At 44.1% G+C, this 17,500-nt stretch overlaps 2 protein-coding genes across 3 annotated transcripts in view; one reads left to right on the forward strand and one right to left on the reverse strand.

Moving 5' to 3' along the window:
* baiap2l1b (BAR/IMD domain containing adaptor protein 2 like 1b) overlaps positions 1–10,002 on the forward strand; it is a 37,968-nt gene extending 27,966 nt beyond the window's left edge. For both annotated transcript variants that reach the window (XM_030089467.1, XM_030089469.1), the window contains 5 exons: positions 754–970; positions 3,422–3,484; positions 4,432–4,645; positions 8,951–8,991; positions 9,100–10,002. In XM_030089467.1, the coding sequence (XP_029945327.1) occupies positions 754–970; positions 3,422–3,484; positions 4,432–4,645; positions 8,951–8,991; positions 9,100–9,172 (608 nt within the window). In that variant the 3' untranslated portion in view covers positions 9,173–10,002. The remainder of the gene's footprint in view (positions 1–753; positions 971–3,421; positions 3,485–4,431; positions 4,646–8,950; positions 8,992–9,099) is intronic.
* A 117-nt stretch (positions 10,003–10,119) lies between these two features.
* bri3 (brain protein I3) lies at positions 10,120–15,569 on the reverse strand. The gene is made up of 3 exons (XM_030089470.1): positions 15,005–15,569; positions 13,471–13,582; positions 10,120–11,533 (listed from the first exon to the last, which is right to left on the reverse strand). The coding sequence occupies exons 1-3, from the start codon at positions 15,150–15,152 to the stop codon at positions 11,401–11,403; spliced, it is 393 nt and encodes a 130-aa protein (XP_029945330.1). The 5' UTR covers positions 15,153–15,569; the 3' UTR covers positions 10,120–11,400.
* Positions 15,570–17,500: the final 1,931 nt, after the last annotated feature.

The raw sequence follows: 17,500 nt of genomic DNA on the forward strand, positions 1-17,500 counted from the left end.
ATCATTTTTTAAATCTTTTTAGTACTTGTGCAATAACTTTGTGTCTTCCAGTGCAGTAAAGATAATGCAAGACCTGTTAGTTCTGTCCTAAGACGTGAGTGGCTTTTATCTGACATAGAACAGTAACATCAGCTCCTCCAGTGTTTATATTGCATCTTTCTTTGCAGCCCTGCTGCTCTTTTATCATCATAAAAAATAAAGTATTTCATTTGAAAGTGATTGCACTGAGTGAAGGTTTGATCGGGCACGCACAGTGATGTAGTTGCTTAGCTTTGTTGCCTTGGAGCAAGAAAAAAACCCTGCTGTAAATTCATGCTCAGGGTTTTGGTTGTCCCTTGTTGTGTGGGATTTTTCTGCGCGCTCCAGTTTCCTCCCACAGTTCAAATCCATGCATGTTGATTGGATTGATTCACGACTCTAAAAATGGCCACGGGGTCCAGATTGTATAAGTTTGAGCCATTGTTTCACCGTGGCTTCCACCCATTGTCCTCTGGGATCGGATAAGGCGGGAATAATGAAGGCAATTAAATTCGCAAACTTTTGGGACTGCCTACAGGTGGTACAGTATGGATCTGTCTATGTTCTGGTCTGTGACTGTCCCCCGCACTAAAATCCTCACACATTCATGGTTCGTGCTAACTTTGGCGATGCCTCATTTCTGGAATAAAATGATACGATGCTTGATAAAGACGTTAACTTGTTAACCGACTCTCCCAACATGGTCGTATCTCTGCCGTTAACCTTTCCAAACAGACCACGGGCACAGTGAAGACAACAGCCTGGCCAGGTCCGTGTCGGTCGCCACCGGTCTGAACAACATGGTGAAGAGGCCGCGTGTGCGCACCATCTTCCCGCACACCGCCGGCAACAACAACACGCTGCTCAGCTTCGACGAGGGAGACGTCATCGTCCTGCTCATTCCCGACGAGAGGGACGGGTGGATGTACGGCGAACTGGAGAAGAATGGAAAGTGAGTCATGAGACGCAGAGATACTAAAACACTATAATTATATACATGGAGAGGGGCATGTGCGCTCTCTGAATGTACCGTGCACATTTGTGACGCATGGGTTTACAGTAATGATTCATTTCAGCTCCCGTTTTTTTTTTTTTTTTTTTTTGCTGTATGCTTGAATCTACTGTAATCAGTGCACATGTCTCCTCTTGTTTGTCGCTTCTCCTCAGAGTGAAATTATTAGTGTAGCTGCTCTCTCTCAACCAGCCTGAATGTCCCTTGCCTGATTGTTAGGCTGGCCATGTACACACATACACACACGCGTATACACACACGGCTCGTCAAGCACTGCCTGAGCTGGAAAGCTTACTGATAAGGAAATCAAAGTAAAGCATGGCCTGAGGGGGGGATGTACGATAGCAGACCAGAGCGAGAGAGAGAGAGAGAAGTTCAGAGTAGCACCTGCTCCCCCACACAGATCGGCACCGGCCAAGCCTGCGCTCCCCAGGTCTCTGATGTCTGACTTTTTAAACAGGGATTTGATCTGAGGCCCTTGGAAGTGTGTTTTTGAATTTTAATCATTCATCAGGTTTGATCTTTATTGCTATCAGGGGAAATTACCTGGCAAATACATCCCCCCCAAAAAAACTGATCAAGGGCAAAAATGAATCAGTTTTGAGTTGCTTTCAAAAGTAGAGCTGCAGCAGAATGAAACTTTAGTCTTGCTGCCTCGCAGCAGGTGAAGCGAGCCAAAAGGGCCTAGAGGCTTAAAAAGTTTATACCGTCATGTTTATCAGAGTGCCGCATCTGACACGATGGGCTTCATGTCCTGCTGGAGGTCTGGCTTTGAGGCATTGAGGAGTCTCGCTGGGTGTCTCCCTTTGTGTTATATCGGCCTTGATAGTGTATCCCGGCAACTCACCTGGCAACAACCACACTGATTCAGACACACAGTCGCGCTGTTGATGGAATCTGAGGCTGAGACACAGTCCAATGAGATGCACAGAGCAATGAAATAAATATCAGAGAGACCTGCACTGAAAACCTAAAATTGCATGTTGGGGAGCTCAAATGTTTTAAAAGTCTGTATACCTGTACATGGAAAGCTGCTGTTTCTGTTTTGCAACAGGTGAACTCCTTCATTTCTCCCTTTGTTTTGTTTCATTGCCCTTTTGGCATTGACTACACTTGAGGACAAGAAGAAGAAGAAGAAGACTATATGAGGGCCACAGGCCACACATTGCCCTGGACTGTTATGGATAATTGAGATAGTGACCGTTCCAGCAGCGGCTGTGGATTTAAATAATATGTCATTATTCTGAGTCAGTGTCTTATCACCCAGGACTGCTGGAGTTTCTGTCCAGAAACAGCCTGTGAGGGAAAGAGAAGACACTGAGCGATCGGTATACGCCGTCCTTGAGCCAAGATTTTCTTTGTGCCCACTCAGTGAGCCTACCCAGTGTCCAGCAATAACAGTTGTGCTGAACGCAAGCATGTGTCTCTCAGCGAAAACAATCCCTGCAGGAAACAGAAGCCATTATCAATAAGAGAGCGAGTGAGTGAAGGGTTTTCTCCAAGACGTCTCAGCAGCCTTTTACTCTCAGGTGCATGAAGGAACGACCTATTGCCCGAGCCGCATGTGCAAATATTGACATTTATTTATACAGAAGGAAGGACTGGTTGATGAAATACTGATGAAAAATTATATTGGAAGACAAAGCAGCATAATTACAGACTGTCTTTGGTGTGAGTGTGTGCTGGGGACTTGTTATGAAGTTTTCTCTAAACCTTTTAGCATTTATCTGAACTATAAACCTTAAAGTTCTACTTTTATCAGTGTTGATGAAATGTATTTCTTTCAGTCATGGCAGGATCTGCATCACATTATGTTTGCAGCTTAGTAATGAAACCGAGTTTATTTCTGTGTGTGTGTCCGTGTGTGTGTGTGTTTTTGTGTGTGTGTGGGCAGCAACAAATGGTTGCATGATTTTTCCTACCGAGGCCATACAAACCCGGCTGAGACGGGCTCGGTTGATAAACTGATCTCGTTTCCAGCGAACTCGCTGTAATTGTCTGTCGGCGCTGCAGGATGAGACCTTGACCACGAGATGTTCCAGTCATTCAAGTTATTGATTAAGAGTACTGCTTTGAAAAGGTGGGAAAAGCCTGCCTTTAACCAACAAGGAAGATTTGCTACAAGATATAATATCCTTCAAGCCTTTTTTGACCACACAGTAATAATTCTGTTTGTGTTACTGATGGGTAATATAGATGAAGTCTTCTCCTGACGGAGTCTATCTGATCATTGCCTCTTCACAATAGGAGATTAATGGATTATTGACTAGAGGGCAGAATGGTGGAGCTTTTCTTGGAGCATTTAAAAAAGTTTTCCACGGTGCGCTGAGGGCTGATTGGGATCAGAGATGTGATCGTTCCTAACTCCCCGCCTTTGTTCCTGTGTTTCAGGAGGGGCTGGTTCCCTTCATCTTACTGCCGTGCACTCTCCGAGCCACTCGTGAATAACAGCAGGTAAGGAGACTCCACATTTCAGCCCACACACACACACACACACACACACACACACACACACACACACACACACACACACACACAGAAACAGGTTTCACGTTGCGGGCGGCTGTATTGTTGGCAGTGTTTCCTCTGGTTACTCCTGTTGAAGTGATAACCTTTCTAATCCTGCAGGGGTCATTCCCATACCTCCACCTTTGATTCTTGGTGTCCCCGAGTCACATTGTCCTCCATCACTCAGCAACATGAAGCATTTCTGACATGATGAATGCGGTGTGGGTGTGGGGATGTATTTTTTTCGGCTTCCACAGGCCACTGTGACTTTCAGAAAAAAGATGTTTTGCTGTCAGGGTATGTGTCCTTCAGAATTTTGCTTTGGAAAAGAATCTAAAAGTGTTCTTTTCTCACAAATGCCCAAAGACACATCGGGAAACAGGATGTTTTGTGCTGATGAATAGACTTTGGCGCTGATAAGAGAGAGAGAGAGAGTCGACTCCAGGCTTTTCTTCAAAGAGACTAATCCCTGTCGGATTAATTTATTAGATCTTAATATGCTGCACCTCCCACAGAGAGGCTGCTGGCCAACTACTACCAGTCATGGAAACACACAGTTTAAACTATAACCAGCGCCGGGGGACGCAACAAGCATGCACTGCTCTGTGCCTTTGTCCTCGGGAGGAACTTTGACATGTTGACTGTATCACTGAAAACTGGTATTATTATCACTGCCTGCAACTGTCAACAGCTTTAAGATGAGCCCACATTTCCTTCTGTTTGATACCTCCAAAGATAGAAGCACAGCAACACTCAAACATGCCCGGAAAGTTTTTCTTTAATTAATGTGGCCTTCACTTCATCTCCTTAACTTTCCTGTGTCTTTGTGTTTCCACCCTCTCATCTCCGATGCTTCCCCTCGTCTCCCTCTCCCCCCCCCCCCCCCTCCTCAGTGAGACTGCTGCTCCGTATCGCAGCAGAAGCGTGGTCAACCTCCACCATCAGGACACCGAGACGGACGAGGCCACCATGGTGCTGCCGCCAGCGGACTACTGCGACGGCACGCAGCACGGCTACGTCAAGCACTCCTCCAGTATCACCAACAACAACCACCAGCACTCCCCCACGCCCTCCGCAGCCTCCTCCTATTCATCTGATCTGAACACGGTCAGTAAGCCATCCTACGAGAAATATATTCAGCTCTCCAGTGTGCCTGACACTGGTCTGCCACGGTGTCGTGACAACAACCAGCGCTACAAGGCTCTGTTTCACTTGATGCCTGCAGCAGCCCGGCTACTGTACCCTCATCTCTGTAGCCGTATCTTGACCGCTGATGAGGGTGCACGTGTGTGTGTGTGTGTGTGTGTGTGTGGTGTCGGATGAGCGTTTTATGTCTGGGGTGGAAACCTGACCGCGCTCTGATACACTCTCGGTGTCAGCTGACGGCAGACACAAACACAAAAATCAATTTTTGGGACTCGGGAGCAGTTCTGACTGAGTGCTGCCTCGCTCTGTTCGTATTCTGGCGTTTGGTCTTCTGGCAGGAGGAAACGGCTTAGTGAAAGTGTAACTTGCTTAAAGGTGTAAAGTTTCAGAAGCATACAAATTAGATTTTACATCGACTAGTGTGATCGCTCCAAGTGTAGATACGGCTCTGTCTTACTGAGTGCGTCCAAGGTCTTTGACAGACCTTAATGAGCATGAATAGGATAAATGGAGATTAAAAGCCATTTTTAAAGAGCTGGACTCGGGGTGGCAAACATATGGGCCGCGGGCTAAAACTGGCCCTCCAGTCTGGCCCATAGAAGGTAGAAATGATAATGACATTAAATGGAACATGGAAACAGTACCAATTAATCAACTCTGAGAAACAAATCTAACATTGAACAGTATGACACTAATTGTACATCTACATTAGAATTTTCACTTAATTTTTTTCCCTGCATTGCTTTAATAAGTGTTGCATGACTGTGGAAGAGATACTGGGGACATTTATAAACTTCTGCTTTCTGCCTTTTGCTGTTTAATAATTCACATTAAGAGACCAGCTGTGATCGTTGATTTTGTTAAAAGATTTGCGAGTTAATTTTTTTTTTTCTGTTCATCTAGATGCATAATTTATACACATTTTAATGCCATAAGCACATGTTCATATTGAATTATTATCTTTCTGGAATAAATGTTTTAGGGAAATTCATCGTAGTCTTTTATTTCAGTGAGGTTTGAGGTTTCACAGTTTGGGCCCCAGAAGATTTGAAGCTTGGCATTCTTGACGTTGGGAGTGGCTGGACTTAGTGCGATGTTGTGTAAAGATGGACTCTATAGATAATTTTATCATTGTGTCGGTTTATATGGAAAAAGATTAACGTGTTTGGCATGAAGGACTCACTTTTGTAGTTTCCACCTGCGTGAAACGAGAGTTTCTTCCTTGATCGTCGGTGAGAATGTGTCTGCAGGAATAATAACACATCTACTTCTTAACCTAAAAACTTTCCATGTATCAGCAGCGGCTGTTCTAACGTTAAATCACAATATCCTGCTGTCGTCTCTCATTGCTTCAGTATTCCTCGCTCCACAGATGCTCTCGCATTTGCATTTCATGCAAAGTCTCAGACAAAGTTGTGGTTTTCTGTATGTGAAAGCTTTTTAGTTCCCGTCCGCTGGACGAATGTAAATTCTTGGTAAATCAGGTTTTAATTTACATGTTCAGTCTTTCTGTAGAATAGCACAATGTGCTCATACTCTGTGTCCTACGTCACACTCCTCGTCTCAGACTGTCCGCCACAGCTCGACACACACTAACACACACACACACCCAGAAAGACTGACTGAATAAAGTCAGGTTATTTCATACAGAGTAAGCCACTCTCATAGCTTGTAGTTGAAACTGTTCATGTCATTGATTTACAGTAATTTCCTGCAGCTTACTTGACTCTGAATATAGTACATAAAGTGCAGTTGCTATGCTGGAAGTGTTCGCCAAGTCTGTTCACAGATAATGAAAAAAAAAAAAAACGCTTCATGTTTTATACTTAGCTCTTAACTTCTTCTCTTTACAGTTTGACCTACTTCACAGGAATTGTTTTATTTTTGCATCGTTACCCACTTGTGGTGCTCACACAACATCCACCAGTGAAGTTACATAAAATAAAGTGAAACTGTGGCTATTCCGGCAGGTTTTTGATGTTTGACCCAGATAGAGGTTCAATGGTAAGACGGCAAATGGAGATGCTTTTTCTTTTCTTGCCTGTATCCATTATTAACCGCTCATTAGCTGCACATGCAGTAGTGAGGCCAGTAGTCTGCACACGCTCAGGCGTACGTGTGTGTGTGTGTGTGTCCGCTGGACCTGTCAGTCTACATCCGGCGCACATCTTTCTATCAGTGGCTCCATATTACGGTGGAATTCCACTGCGGGTGAACTCGATACCTAACTTCCCTCTCCGTTCCTTCAGTCTCATAATGTTTGTCCCATTTATCTCAACATCTGAACAGTCGTCTCTCCATCCTCATACCTCTCATGCACACTATTCCTTCGTACTGACTCGTGAACCCGGGGATGACTGTCTTCAGCGACGCAGACGTGTGCACGGAGCCCAGAATAGGCCTGCGTGTGGGAAAAAATAAAAAAGAAAGTTCCGTAGCGCTGCGGTAGATTATAATACTGTAGTTTATGGGCGGTGCGGTGTGGGCGACTGAGGCTGCGTGTTGGCGTGTGCACATGTTTGTGCATGTGTATGCAGCAATAGCTTCATCTTGCGTGTGTTTTTCAGAGGTAATTAGTGCTGAATAAACACAAGTGCGTGAGAAAATTCTACTTCATCTGCACTGATTTGTGCAAATTGTTTTTCGTTTTAAATCGTTTCTCATTCATGTTATTTCTGCCTTCTCCCAGTGTGTCAGTGTCGTCAAAGTATCAATAAAAGGTAAGGTTGGTCCAGACAGAGTAAAGTGAGAAAGGCAGATAGGTAGGAGAGCTGGGGGAGGAGGTGGGGTTACCCTGGAATGCTCCGTCACCATGAGAAAAAATGCACCCTCGCTGGTTTGTTGCTTTGTCTGAAGGATAAGATAACGACCCAAAGGAATGAATATATTTAGAGGATGGAAACGGCGAGAGGGAGAGGCTGAGAGTTATCTGAAGGAGATTGAGATCGCCAGAGAAAGTAAAAGGCAGAGATGTTTTTAACTTCCAGGCCCAGTATCAGTGAAAGAAGAAGGAAACTGTGTTGGAGTCGCAACGGCAAAAATGATGGCGCTGGCTATATATAAATAGGAGATCCCTGCAGGGTGTGCCCTGCCTGCTCCCACAGACAGCTGGGATCAGCTCCTCAACTGGATGCAGTGGCAAAGAAGATGGATGCATAAATATATAAGGTTTAGCCTAAATTAGACTTCCACAGAAAGCATTTTAGTAACAAATTACAAGTGTCCATTTAGCTGCTGTTCTCTTTTGCCAGCTGTGATTTGTAATCCAAACATCTGTCAGAAAAAGGCAGATGTGAAACTACCAGCATCCTGTGGGAAAGAAGGGAGAGGGGGAAAAAAATTGTGTGTGAATTGTGCCAAAACCAAGACAGTCATGGGCGCTTGATCCACCACTGACCTCTTGTGGAGCATTGTTGATACTGCAAGCATCAGAGCAGGATTACCGCCTGGGATTCCAAAGTTTACACTTTAAACAAGAATAGCTTCAATTAAAAAGAAGAAGCTTTATTCTAACCACAACCATCACTGCTGCACATAACACAAATGCATCTCCTCTACAAATACAGCACTATTTAAAAGCATTGTTACTTTAATTTTTATGCTTAATAGATTCTCATGTTCTTATTTCTGAATTTCATCAGACTTCACATTCAGCAAAAATATTAACTTAACAAATCTTAACATCTTTTCCATGCCATTGTTTGTTTCTATATCTAGGATAAAAGTATAGAAAAGCATAAACTTTATGCTGAACCAGAGTTCGTCCCATATGAAAGTCCTGTTACATTTGATTATTTGTTATGGGTTTATTTATCCCCTCAGTTTTCACTCATGCATGATTATAAACATGTAGGTGGGACTTAATGAGAAACAAGTATAAAAAAGCTTCAATTTAAGAGCTCTAATGACTAATAATATTTAACTATAGAAATGTATTCCTGATCAAAGTAAATGTTATTGTGTTATATAATCAGCGCCTTGAGCAAACTGCAGGTGACCTGCTGAAGTTCTCCGCGCTGAACTCTGCTCTGCACTCGGAAGCAGACTTGAATTTCCAGAAGATCCGGGTTCCACACGTCTCCTCGTGATACGACACCGCGCGCTGTTGTTCCCGATTCATTCATCCAGTGTGTCCAATCCTTCTTCAGCTTACAATGTGTGTGCTTGTGCTGAAATGTCTGTTTTGTGATCCGCAGTGTGTGTGTGTGTGTGTGTGTGTGTTGGCCTTGTGACTCAGTTGTAACGTGTGTGTGTTTTTTTCCACAGGCACCACAGTCTAACGGCATCTCCAGACCTGCTTACCTTGCGTGAGTCTCATAAACATTCAGGATGATTGGCTTTTTTATCCAATTAAATGTGCCTTCACCCCTAATGCCTGGTTTTCTTTTCTTTTTCTCATTGTTGTTTCCCGACAGCGGAGGAAACCCGTTCGCCACAGTCCGGTTACGTCCCACCGTCACTAACGACCGCTCTGCCCCCGTCATCTGATCCCTCCGCCCTCCATTCCCACAGCCTTTAGTCCTGCTCCCTGTGTCGCCCTCTCAGGATGTGCGTTCTGACTCCTGCCCTTCCTGTCCAGCACATCTGGAAGGAAATGAAAACTTGGCCAGCACTAAGAGGAAGAGAAAAAAAAAAATGCCATTTTAATCCGTGAGCCCCCTACAGCTACAAACTCTGACGCAGGGACCATTTTACTTACTGAACAGATGTTCATATATTTATGATATATATAAGTATATATTTTCTATGTCTTTTTTTTTTTTTTTTTTGTCCGTCTGTCTGTGGTGGTGAGATCTTAATATGCACATTCTTACCTGCACTAGAGAAGTGGACGAGTAAAAATGCTCAAAGCAAATCGTGGAGTTTATTTAATGCTGTCGATGTTGCTTGTTCATTGTCAAACTGACCGTTAGAAATCTTTCTGTTGCCATAAGACAGTAGAATAAAGTACTGTAGAGGACGTCGGCGTTCAGCTGCGGCGGTTCTCGTGTTAGATCTCGACAGGCACGGTCAGTTTCGTCCCGGCGTATGTACAGGCTTTTGTGTGCACGTTAGCACAGAAGATGCTGTGGAGTCTTTTGCCATCCGATGTGGAAACAGGACTTCTGCCTTAACGACAAAGATTAAAAACCCGCTGTATGATATGATTTACCTGTTGCATTCCTCCGATTGTGGATATGAGCCGTTTTCGCCTCATGTTTACACCGAATGTGCAATCGATCGAGTTCCAGTCGTCACACTTTCTCTCCCCCGTCCTCGGCCCACATTACAACCTTTACAGAATTTGCTGTATGGAAAAATAAAGATTTATTTCTTCACTTGCATGATTGGTTTGTTATCATACAGAGGTCCCCTTTTTTTTTGAGGTCGTTGAAAATTTACACTGCGTTCACAGGAAACATTCAAAAACCGAATCAAGCCAGAAGTCAAAAACATATGTCGCATTCGTTTTTAATTACAGTAACTCATATATAAAAGTAAGAACCTCGATCATAACAGCGTGCGTAGTGTAGTTTCTAAAGCAAGATTTCTTTTTTTTTTTTTTTTAATCCCTCTAATCCCAGTTCTCTCTTTTCTTCTGCTGAGAACAGCTTTTTATAACACTCTGCTGTAATGGAAGACGTAGACATGGAGACACTGCAGATACGGGGGACGGAGACATTCCACTGATTGTCTTGCTGGGAGGAGCAGGGCAGGTTGACTTGTCACACAGTAAAGTACTAAGATTGAAAATCCAGAGATTTTAAACACATTATTGAGATTTCTTTCATTTTGTACTCAGCATGCTTCCACGAAGGTAAAGTCCTCGCGTCGGAGGAAGAAGTCCGAGCTTTGACACCAGAGTCTTTTAGAAAGTCCGGACTCGGAGCGGTGGCGGCGGCGGCTGTAGAGTCGAGGGCATTTCAGATTGTATGTACCTGAGGTCTGCATTGGCCCTGGAAAAACACAACCCACCGGAAGAATCATCGCAACAGCGGTCAGTGCAAATATGGCCCCAAGAAATCAGAAAGAAACGAAATCAGACAGGAGGCTGTGAGTCCGACGCCAGTCCGCCGTTTCACCTGGAACAGCTCTTAACATCATCTCCTCAAACGTCGTCTGTGTGTTTTCTTACGTAACACACCAAAGCCATAAAAATAATTTGAGAAAACGGGTTTGCATTACTGAAAAAGAAGCTAATTCATCAGTGATCTACGGTGATCCCTGCCTTACTCAGCACAAAGTATACAGTGTACCAGCAAATGCAATAAATGTGAGAGAAAAAAAAAAAAAACCTACAAATGCCTCGTTACATCTGGTTTAGCAAACATGAAGGAATCTGCTCAGATCTCGAACAACTGAGCTAAATCTACAGAAGAACTCATGACTGATGGAATCTGATGATCACTCGGCATGTAGTGAAGGCACTGACAACATCTGGACATGTACATGTGCTAGAATATATTCTCAGCCAGAAAATAACGACAGCCTTCTAGATAGTGCCTCAAATAATAACAAAAAAAAAACCCTCAATGTGATTCATCCAGATCATCCAATTAAATGGCAACATCGATGTGCAATATCGAGAAGAGATTACAAAAGAGCATACACAAGGAAAAGAAAAATACGCAGGATTATGCAAGTGTGTGCAAGCGTGGCCGTGTATGCTTTTGTGTGTGTCTGTGTGTGCGCGCACGGGAGGACGAGCGTGTGCAAGGGGCTGCGATTTGGTCCCGCTAGCCGAAGGAGGCGCCGCAGTTGGGACACCGTCTCTGGCGCAGCGCGAAGCAGAAGAGGATGCCCAAGGGGAAGAAGAAGATGGCGCAGAGGATCCCCAGGCAGGTGAAGTCGTCCTCCAGGACCCCGACTCTGCAACACAGACGCCCAGAGGATCAATCCACCAGGAGACTCAATTCACACGGTTTTAATCTATGCTGAACACCGTCTCCTCCCTCATATGTAAAAAACCCAGGAAGTTATTCTCAAAACAAATAAGGTGATTGTCAGAATACAAAGCGGCCTGTCTCAGGAGAAAGAGGGTTGATGAAGGTCGCGTCTCACGGCAGCTTTAATCAGACTGACAGTAAACAAAGCGCTAACCGTGGTCTCATGACTCCACGTCCACCAGCAGCGCGGCAAGTAAATCTGCCCGAGGCCGAGCGAAGGATTTAACCTCGACTCCGCCGAGATGGGAAATCACTTCAATAACAACTCTGTACAAGAATGTCACACAGCTATGGATTACTTCTGAGGAGGGGTGGGAGTCGATTAAATACGAATAATCCTCACACAAAGCCTTAATCACACCGACGTTTTGCTGCGAGGCTGAACCGGGCTGACCTTATGTTACATTAGCTGCATTACAATAATACTTGGTGACAATCGAAAGCTCTGAACGTGCTGCTGCTGCCGCCGCGTCGGAGATGTTTGTTTTCACAGCTTAGTTCTACAATGTTTTCAGGAAATGTGGCAGTCAATGACCTGGGCAGCATGGCCGCCATCCAGAGGCAGAAAACGTGAAACATGCATGAACTCTGTTATCACAGAGCAACGGGAAGGAGCATTTTATAAATATTTAACAATTATGAATACGAGAAGTTATGTCACCTTTTAATTAAAGTTAAATGAATATTAATACAGCTGCTGGTTCTTCTATATTTACCAAATATGGAAGCCTTCCTGCAGATTGAGCTAATTAGTCAGATGAGTCAGATGACTTGTGTGAAACGGATTCTCTCCTTTCTTTGTAATGACCTAATTTCACACTGAGGCAACTTTCAACTGCTGCCAGTCATGAAATCCACCGAGCTTCATATCAGCATGTGAGCTTTCAGGTCACACACAAAGACGGAAACGCACAACTTTTTTTTTTTTATTGCTTTTCCACATGATAAGAACAATAAAGACTGCTCCACTGGAATGAAATCCTTACAATTAGCTCCCGATAAAAGTTCACAAAACATGTCATCAGTGTGACCCCACTGAGCGCGGCATGCCTTGTGTGGCCTTCCCGTGATCCCGCCGCCCGCCCGGTCACATGTCTGAGACTGTAATCATCTGACTGACAGGGCGGCGAGTCAGCGCAGTGAAACCGACTCCGCTCCAAAACAGGAAGTCAGATCTGCTGAATACAGAGTGAAACTAAAGGCCCGACAGAAACCAACAACAAGTATAAAAAAATAAAAAAACAGACGAATATCAAAATATAAAGTAACACATGAGCCTGTATGTTCAATAGAAACTTACTGCTTCTCATTTATTTACTTAGGTCCAAAAAACCTTGACAACCAAGCAATAAGATCAAAGATACGTTGGTGAAAAGCGAGCGATCGCTCTGCTCAACAAGTCACATCTGAACTGTGAGTGATTTTGTGAAAACCTGCAGAATTCATGCAAACTGAAAAATGACACTGGCCTAAAGAAAAACACTGAAAGACATGATTTCAGATCACCCCCCACCCCCCTCTAAAAAAAAACAAAAACAAAGACCCCAATGATAGATCACTCATAATGACCTGATCCCACCCTTTAACAGGGGTGGGGAACCCTGGTCCTGGAGGGCCGCAAACCTGCATGTTTTCCATGTCTCCCTGCTTCAACACAGCTGATTGCAATGAGGCTCGTTATCTGGCTTTCTGCTGGACTTGGCCATGAATCTTGATTCGATTCAGGTGTGTTGAAGCAGGGAGACATGGAAAACATGCAGGTTTGCGGCCCTCCAGGACCAGGGTTCCCCACCCCTGCTTTAGAAGATTACTAAGATCTGTTCTTCCTACTTGTATCTGTTCTGTTGTCCGTGTCCTCACCTGCAGGCGGGGCAGCCTCCCACCACCACTACAGAGGGCTGGATGACGGTGTAAGAGGTGCTGGTGTACGGCTGATGGGACACAGCAGGGGGCATCTGGGCCGACGGGTATCCTGAGGGTTGGAAGAGGGAGACACAGAGTTACTAATTCACAATAACAACTCAGTGCATTTTGGAGGGTAAAAATACTGTATTGTATTTTTAAGGGTTCCTCGTTCTGTGTTCAGGGCTGCTGGATGCTTTCTGAATTTTTCTACACGTGGATTAAAACTGAATAAATTTTTGTAAATGTCAAATTTCCACCTTGTTCAGCTAACCGTATCCCGAGTCCAGGTGGCCATTCAACCGAGTGTGTGTGTTTGTTTGAACTTTGATAGCATGTTCCACTGAGCGGCAGTGCGTGCAGCCACACTCTGCTTTCTTCTACCGAGAACATAGTCAGCTCTGGTTCAGGAAATCACACTCATTTACACAAAAGGAGACTTCCTTATTGCGCTTACCGCGAATCTTGTACAATCACAATCAGGTGATGATGACCTGCTTTTCAAAAAGGGATCAAAGGTTGCTGACGGACATCAAGTTCAGGGTGCTGGACTCGTATTAATAAAGCTCAGGGCTCTCAGTGAGATCGTGGATAGAACTCTTGCCTAATAGTGAGAATGTCCCTTCTATGTGGAATTTATTTTCCTTCACTGTCAGCAGATATTCAAGTTTCTTCCCACAGCACAGAAATATGCCTTTTAGAGTAACTGGAGATGACAAAACTGCCCTTAGGTGTAAATGTGAGTGTAACCTGCTTTGTCCACAGCCAGCTAGAACCGACAGTAGCTCACTGTTACCCTGTGTTAAATAAAATGGGATGGATCAGTCTCATTCTGTCTCAAATACACTGAAATTCTAAGAGGAATATTAGTAGGTTTAACTCTATAAAACTGTGATTTTTTTTTTGTTATTCCAAGAAATGTCGTTTACCCATGAACATTGTAAAACTTCAATTTCAAAATTTGACATAAACTATGGTAGAACACAACATGTTGAAGAAGACAAGTGGCTGTACTTCCTGTTTAATTTCCTCAATCTGTGTACTGACAGGACAGTTATCCAAAACCCCGCTGATCTCCCCTCTGAGTTTAAAAACGGAATAACACTCGATAGATTCAATTAACCTGTGTAAACGCAGTGTCTAGTATTGAGAGTTCCTTCTGGTGGTGATTTATTTTCAATTCAAGGGAATAAAAAGGTCATCAGACGCATCTGTACAGACATCCTGCGCATGCGCACTGCTGCGCGCCTGATAAGCGAAACTAACCAGTAATTTCACCGAAAAAAAAACTTCGAGTCTGGGCTTTAATGGCCGGAAATGAGCCGCTCGGGGATTAACATTGTTGCCGAGTGTGAGCCAGCGGGTCGAAAAGGTGTTCATTAAAGCGCAGAGGGGAGTGTGTGGGAGTGGGAGCCGTCTGGCCGTCTGGTTACTTAACTTTGTTTTCACCGCGCGGACCCTGGCGTGTGCGCCATGAACACCGAGTACTTGCCTTGTCCGCCGGGGTACGGGTACGGCGGCGGGGCGGCGGCGGGGATCGCCCCGTAGCCCGGCTGCGGCTGCGGGCCGTACTCGTGCGCCCCCGGGACGGCATTGTAGGCGGGGGGTCTGTCCTGGAGAAGGGGCTTGTTGTCCACCATCTCTGCGTCCTCAACTTGTCTGCCCTCAAGTATCCGGCAACGCCAAGGCTCAAAACTCAACCCGTCCCGTTCGGCTTGTTATGACCCGGAAAGCTGCTGGACGCTGGCTGGCACGCACTGGCGACAAAAACAAAGAAAATACGCTGCGCAAAAATGAAACTTCGTCCCTCTCCATGCGCCAACTTTGTACCCGGTGGCGCTCCAAAAAAAAAAAAAAAAACCCTCCGAAAGATTCGCCACGCGTCCGGTCTGGAATCAGGAATGGTCCGAGTCTGGCTGGTAATGGTTAACTCAACTCCATGCCCCCGCTCGAAGTTGGTCCTCTGGCACAGGAGCAACAATCATCCGTCATCCCAGCGCCGCGTAACTCAGGGGGAAGTGGGGAAGGCTTTCCCTTTCTGTCTGGATTGTCACAAGAGAGGAATCATGTGATGCGCCGCTGCGCAGCGGAAAGGCTCCTTAAAGCGACAGCGCGTGAAAACAAAGGCAGAGCTGCTGTTTCTGCTGCTGCATCATGGGATGCCATGGCTGGTTCCCTGCTGTAGCCGGGTCCAGATGTGTGTTCCACAATGTTACATAACAACATTGGTTCAAGATTGACGCACCAAAGGGATTAAAATGGCCATGGCAAACTCCTGGTGAAGTACAAAGAGTTCCAAACAATTAAACAGTTTTGTCTGCAGTTTAACATTTAAACATCCACCATCTATAAAGCTTTATCTAATTTAGACTTAGACTGGCATTATGCTGATTCTAATTGACTACAGGTGAAGATTAGATTCCTCCATCACAGCTCAAACACAAAGATAGCCAATGCATACATTCACACATATGGGTAATTTCAGAGTCACTAATAAACCACAATTTTTCAAATATACGGTAGGATGGAAATCAGAGAACCTCCAAAACCCATGTATGCACATGCAAACTTCTGCTGCGTCTTAATTCCTCCTATTGTGTCTTAATTCCACCTATTTTATTTTATGCCTGTGCCTTTTTAAATCTGTCCCTTTCTTTGTCTGTTTTGCACCGCCACCAAAACAAATTCCTTGTATAAACCTAATGTACTTGGCAATAAACCTGTTTCTGATTCTGATTCGGATTCGGATAACCACTACACCACTGTGCAGATCCTAATCACGAATCACAAATGAACATCACAGCTATGAATGAATTTTATTAGACAATACCAAAATGCAATATTTAACCTCTCAGCATTTAGAAATTTGAAGTGCATTATTAACAGTCACATTTTTTCTTCATTATGCATTTTTATTCTGCTTTGCTGTCTTGAGCATCACAGCAGTGCACGATAAATATAGATATTAACCTATAGTGAACCATATATTGATGAACATATTGTGTTTTTGTTGAAGCTCTTTAGGATTGTGCAGTGATGAAGTGATTAACACGCCCTTATTTGACTCTTTTTGGACTTTCTGTATACAGATTATACGTTCTTGTACGCCAGTTTTCTTCCACAGCCCAAAAAATATGTATTTGGTCATCTTGACTTGAAGTGTGAATCTGAGAGTGTGTTTCTGCTAATCTAGGTTGTGACACTATTCAACTTGGTAAAGCTGAAGAGGTCCAAGATCCTGAGAGGATGGAACAGTACAGAAAATGGATTCATGGAGCTCTTTCGTATCCCGCTGACCATCTTTACCTCTGTACTGCATCTGAACTGTAAACATCTGAGAAGTAATGGAACTTGTCACGGTTTGAGAGGAGAAAAGTTATTTTATTCCTTTCCAATGCAGGTTTATAGCAGCTTCTTGCAAACTGCAGAGCAATCAGTTTGCATTTTCTCCCTGTGGGTAGGTTTCGCACAAAGCCACAGAGTGACTTAGCTTTACATAAATATTGTAACAATGAAAATATTTTTATTCTGTTCATTAACAAGTTAACTCAAATGGTTTCAGTCACTGATTCTCTTTTGTTTACATGAGTCATCAGAGAACACGTTGGGCTCTCTCAGCTATACCAGTATGACCAAGCCGATCGTCAGGTATAAGGCTTACCTGATTAACTGTGAATACTTCACAAAATGTTCATTCTTAATATGTGGATTATTTACTGATCATTTTTGCCAGTCACAGCAACGTTGCACACAGCATCAGAACAGACCATTGAATTCACTGAACAAGGCACAAAATCTTATCTTTTATGAATACAGCAAGTCAGAAAAGTACTTAACATTTTGTGTGAACTTTTATTTAAAGTTCTCCTGTTTTGATAATATTTGTCTACTCACTCATATTATATTCTACTTTATCTGGGATCCTGACACCAAACAGGTTTCCAGTCCACTAAAGGGCGAGAAACACACAAACATATTCATCTATGAG

Source organism: Salarias fasciatus, chromosome 4, assembly GCF_902148845.1.
Source record: "Salarias fasciatus chromosome 4, fSalaFa1.1, whole genome shotgun sequence".
NCBI classification, from domain to species: Eukaryota; Metazoa; Chordata; class Actinopteri; order Blenniiformes; family Blenniidae; genus Salarias; species Salarias fasciatus.

What these genes read in the sequence shown, in the direction of transcription:
- bri3 (XM_030089470.1), bottom strand. Translation starts at nt 15,152, where the DNA reads ATGGTGGACAACAAGCCCCTTCTCCAGGACAGACCCCCCGCCTACAAT. An exon ending in CCCGTACCCCGGCGGACAAG is followed by an intron (nt 13,583 to 15,004) that starts GCAAGTACTCGG and finishes TCCAACCCTCAG; the next exon opens with GATACCCGTCGGCCCAGATG. An exon ending in GGAGGCTGCCCCGCCTGCAG is followed by an intron (nt 11,534 to 13,470) that starts GTGAGGACACGG and finishes TCTGTGTTGCAG; the next exon opens with AGTCGGGGTCCTGGAGGACG.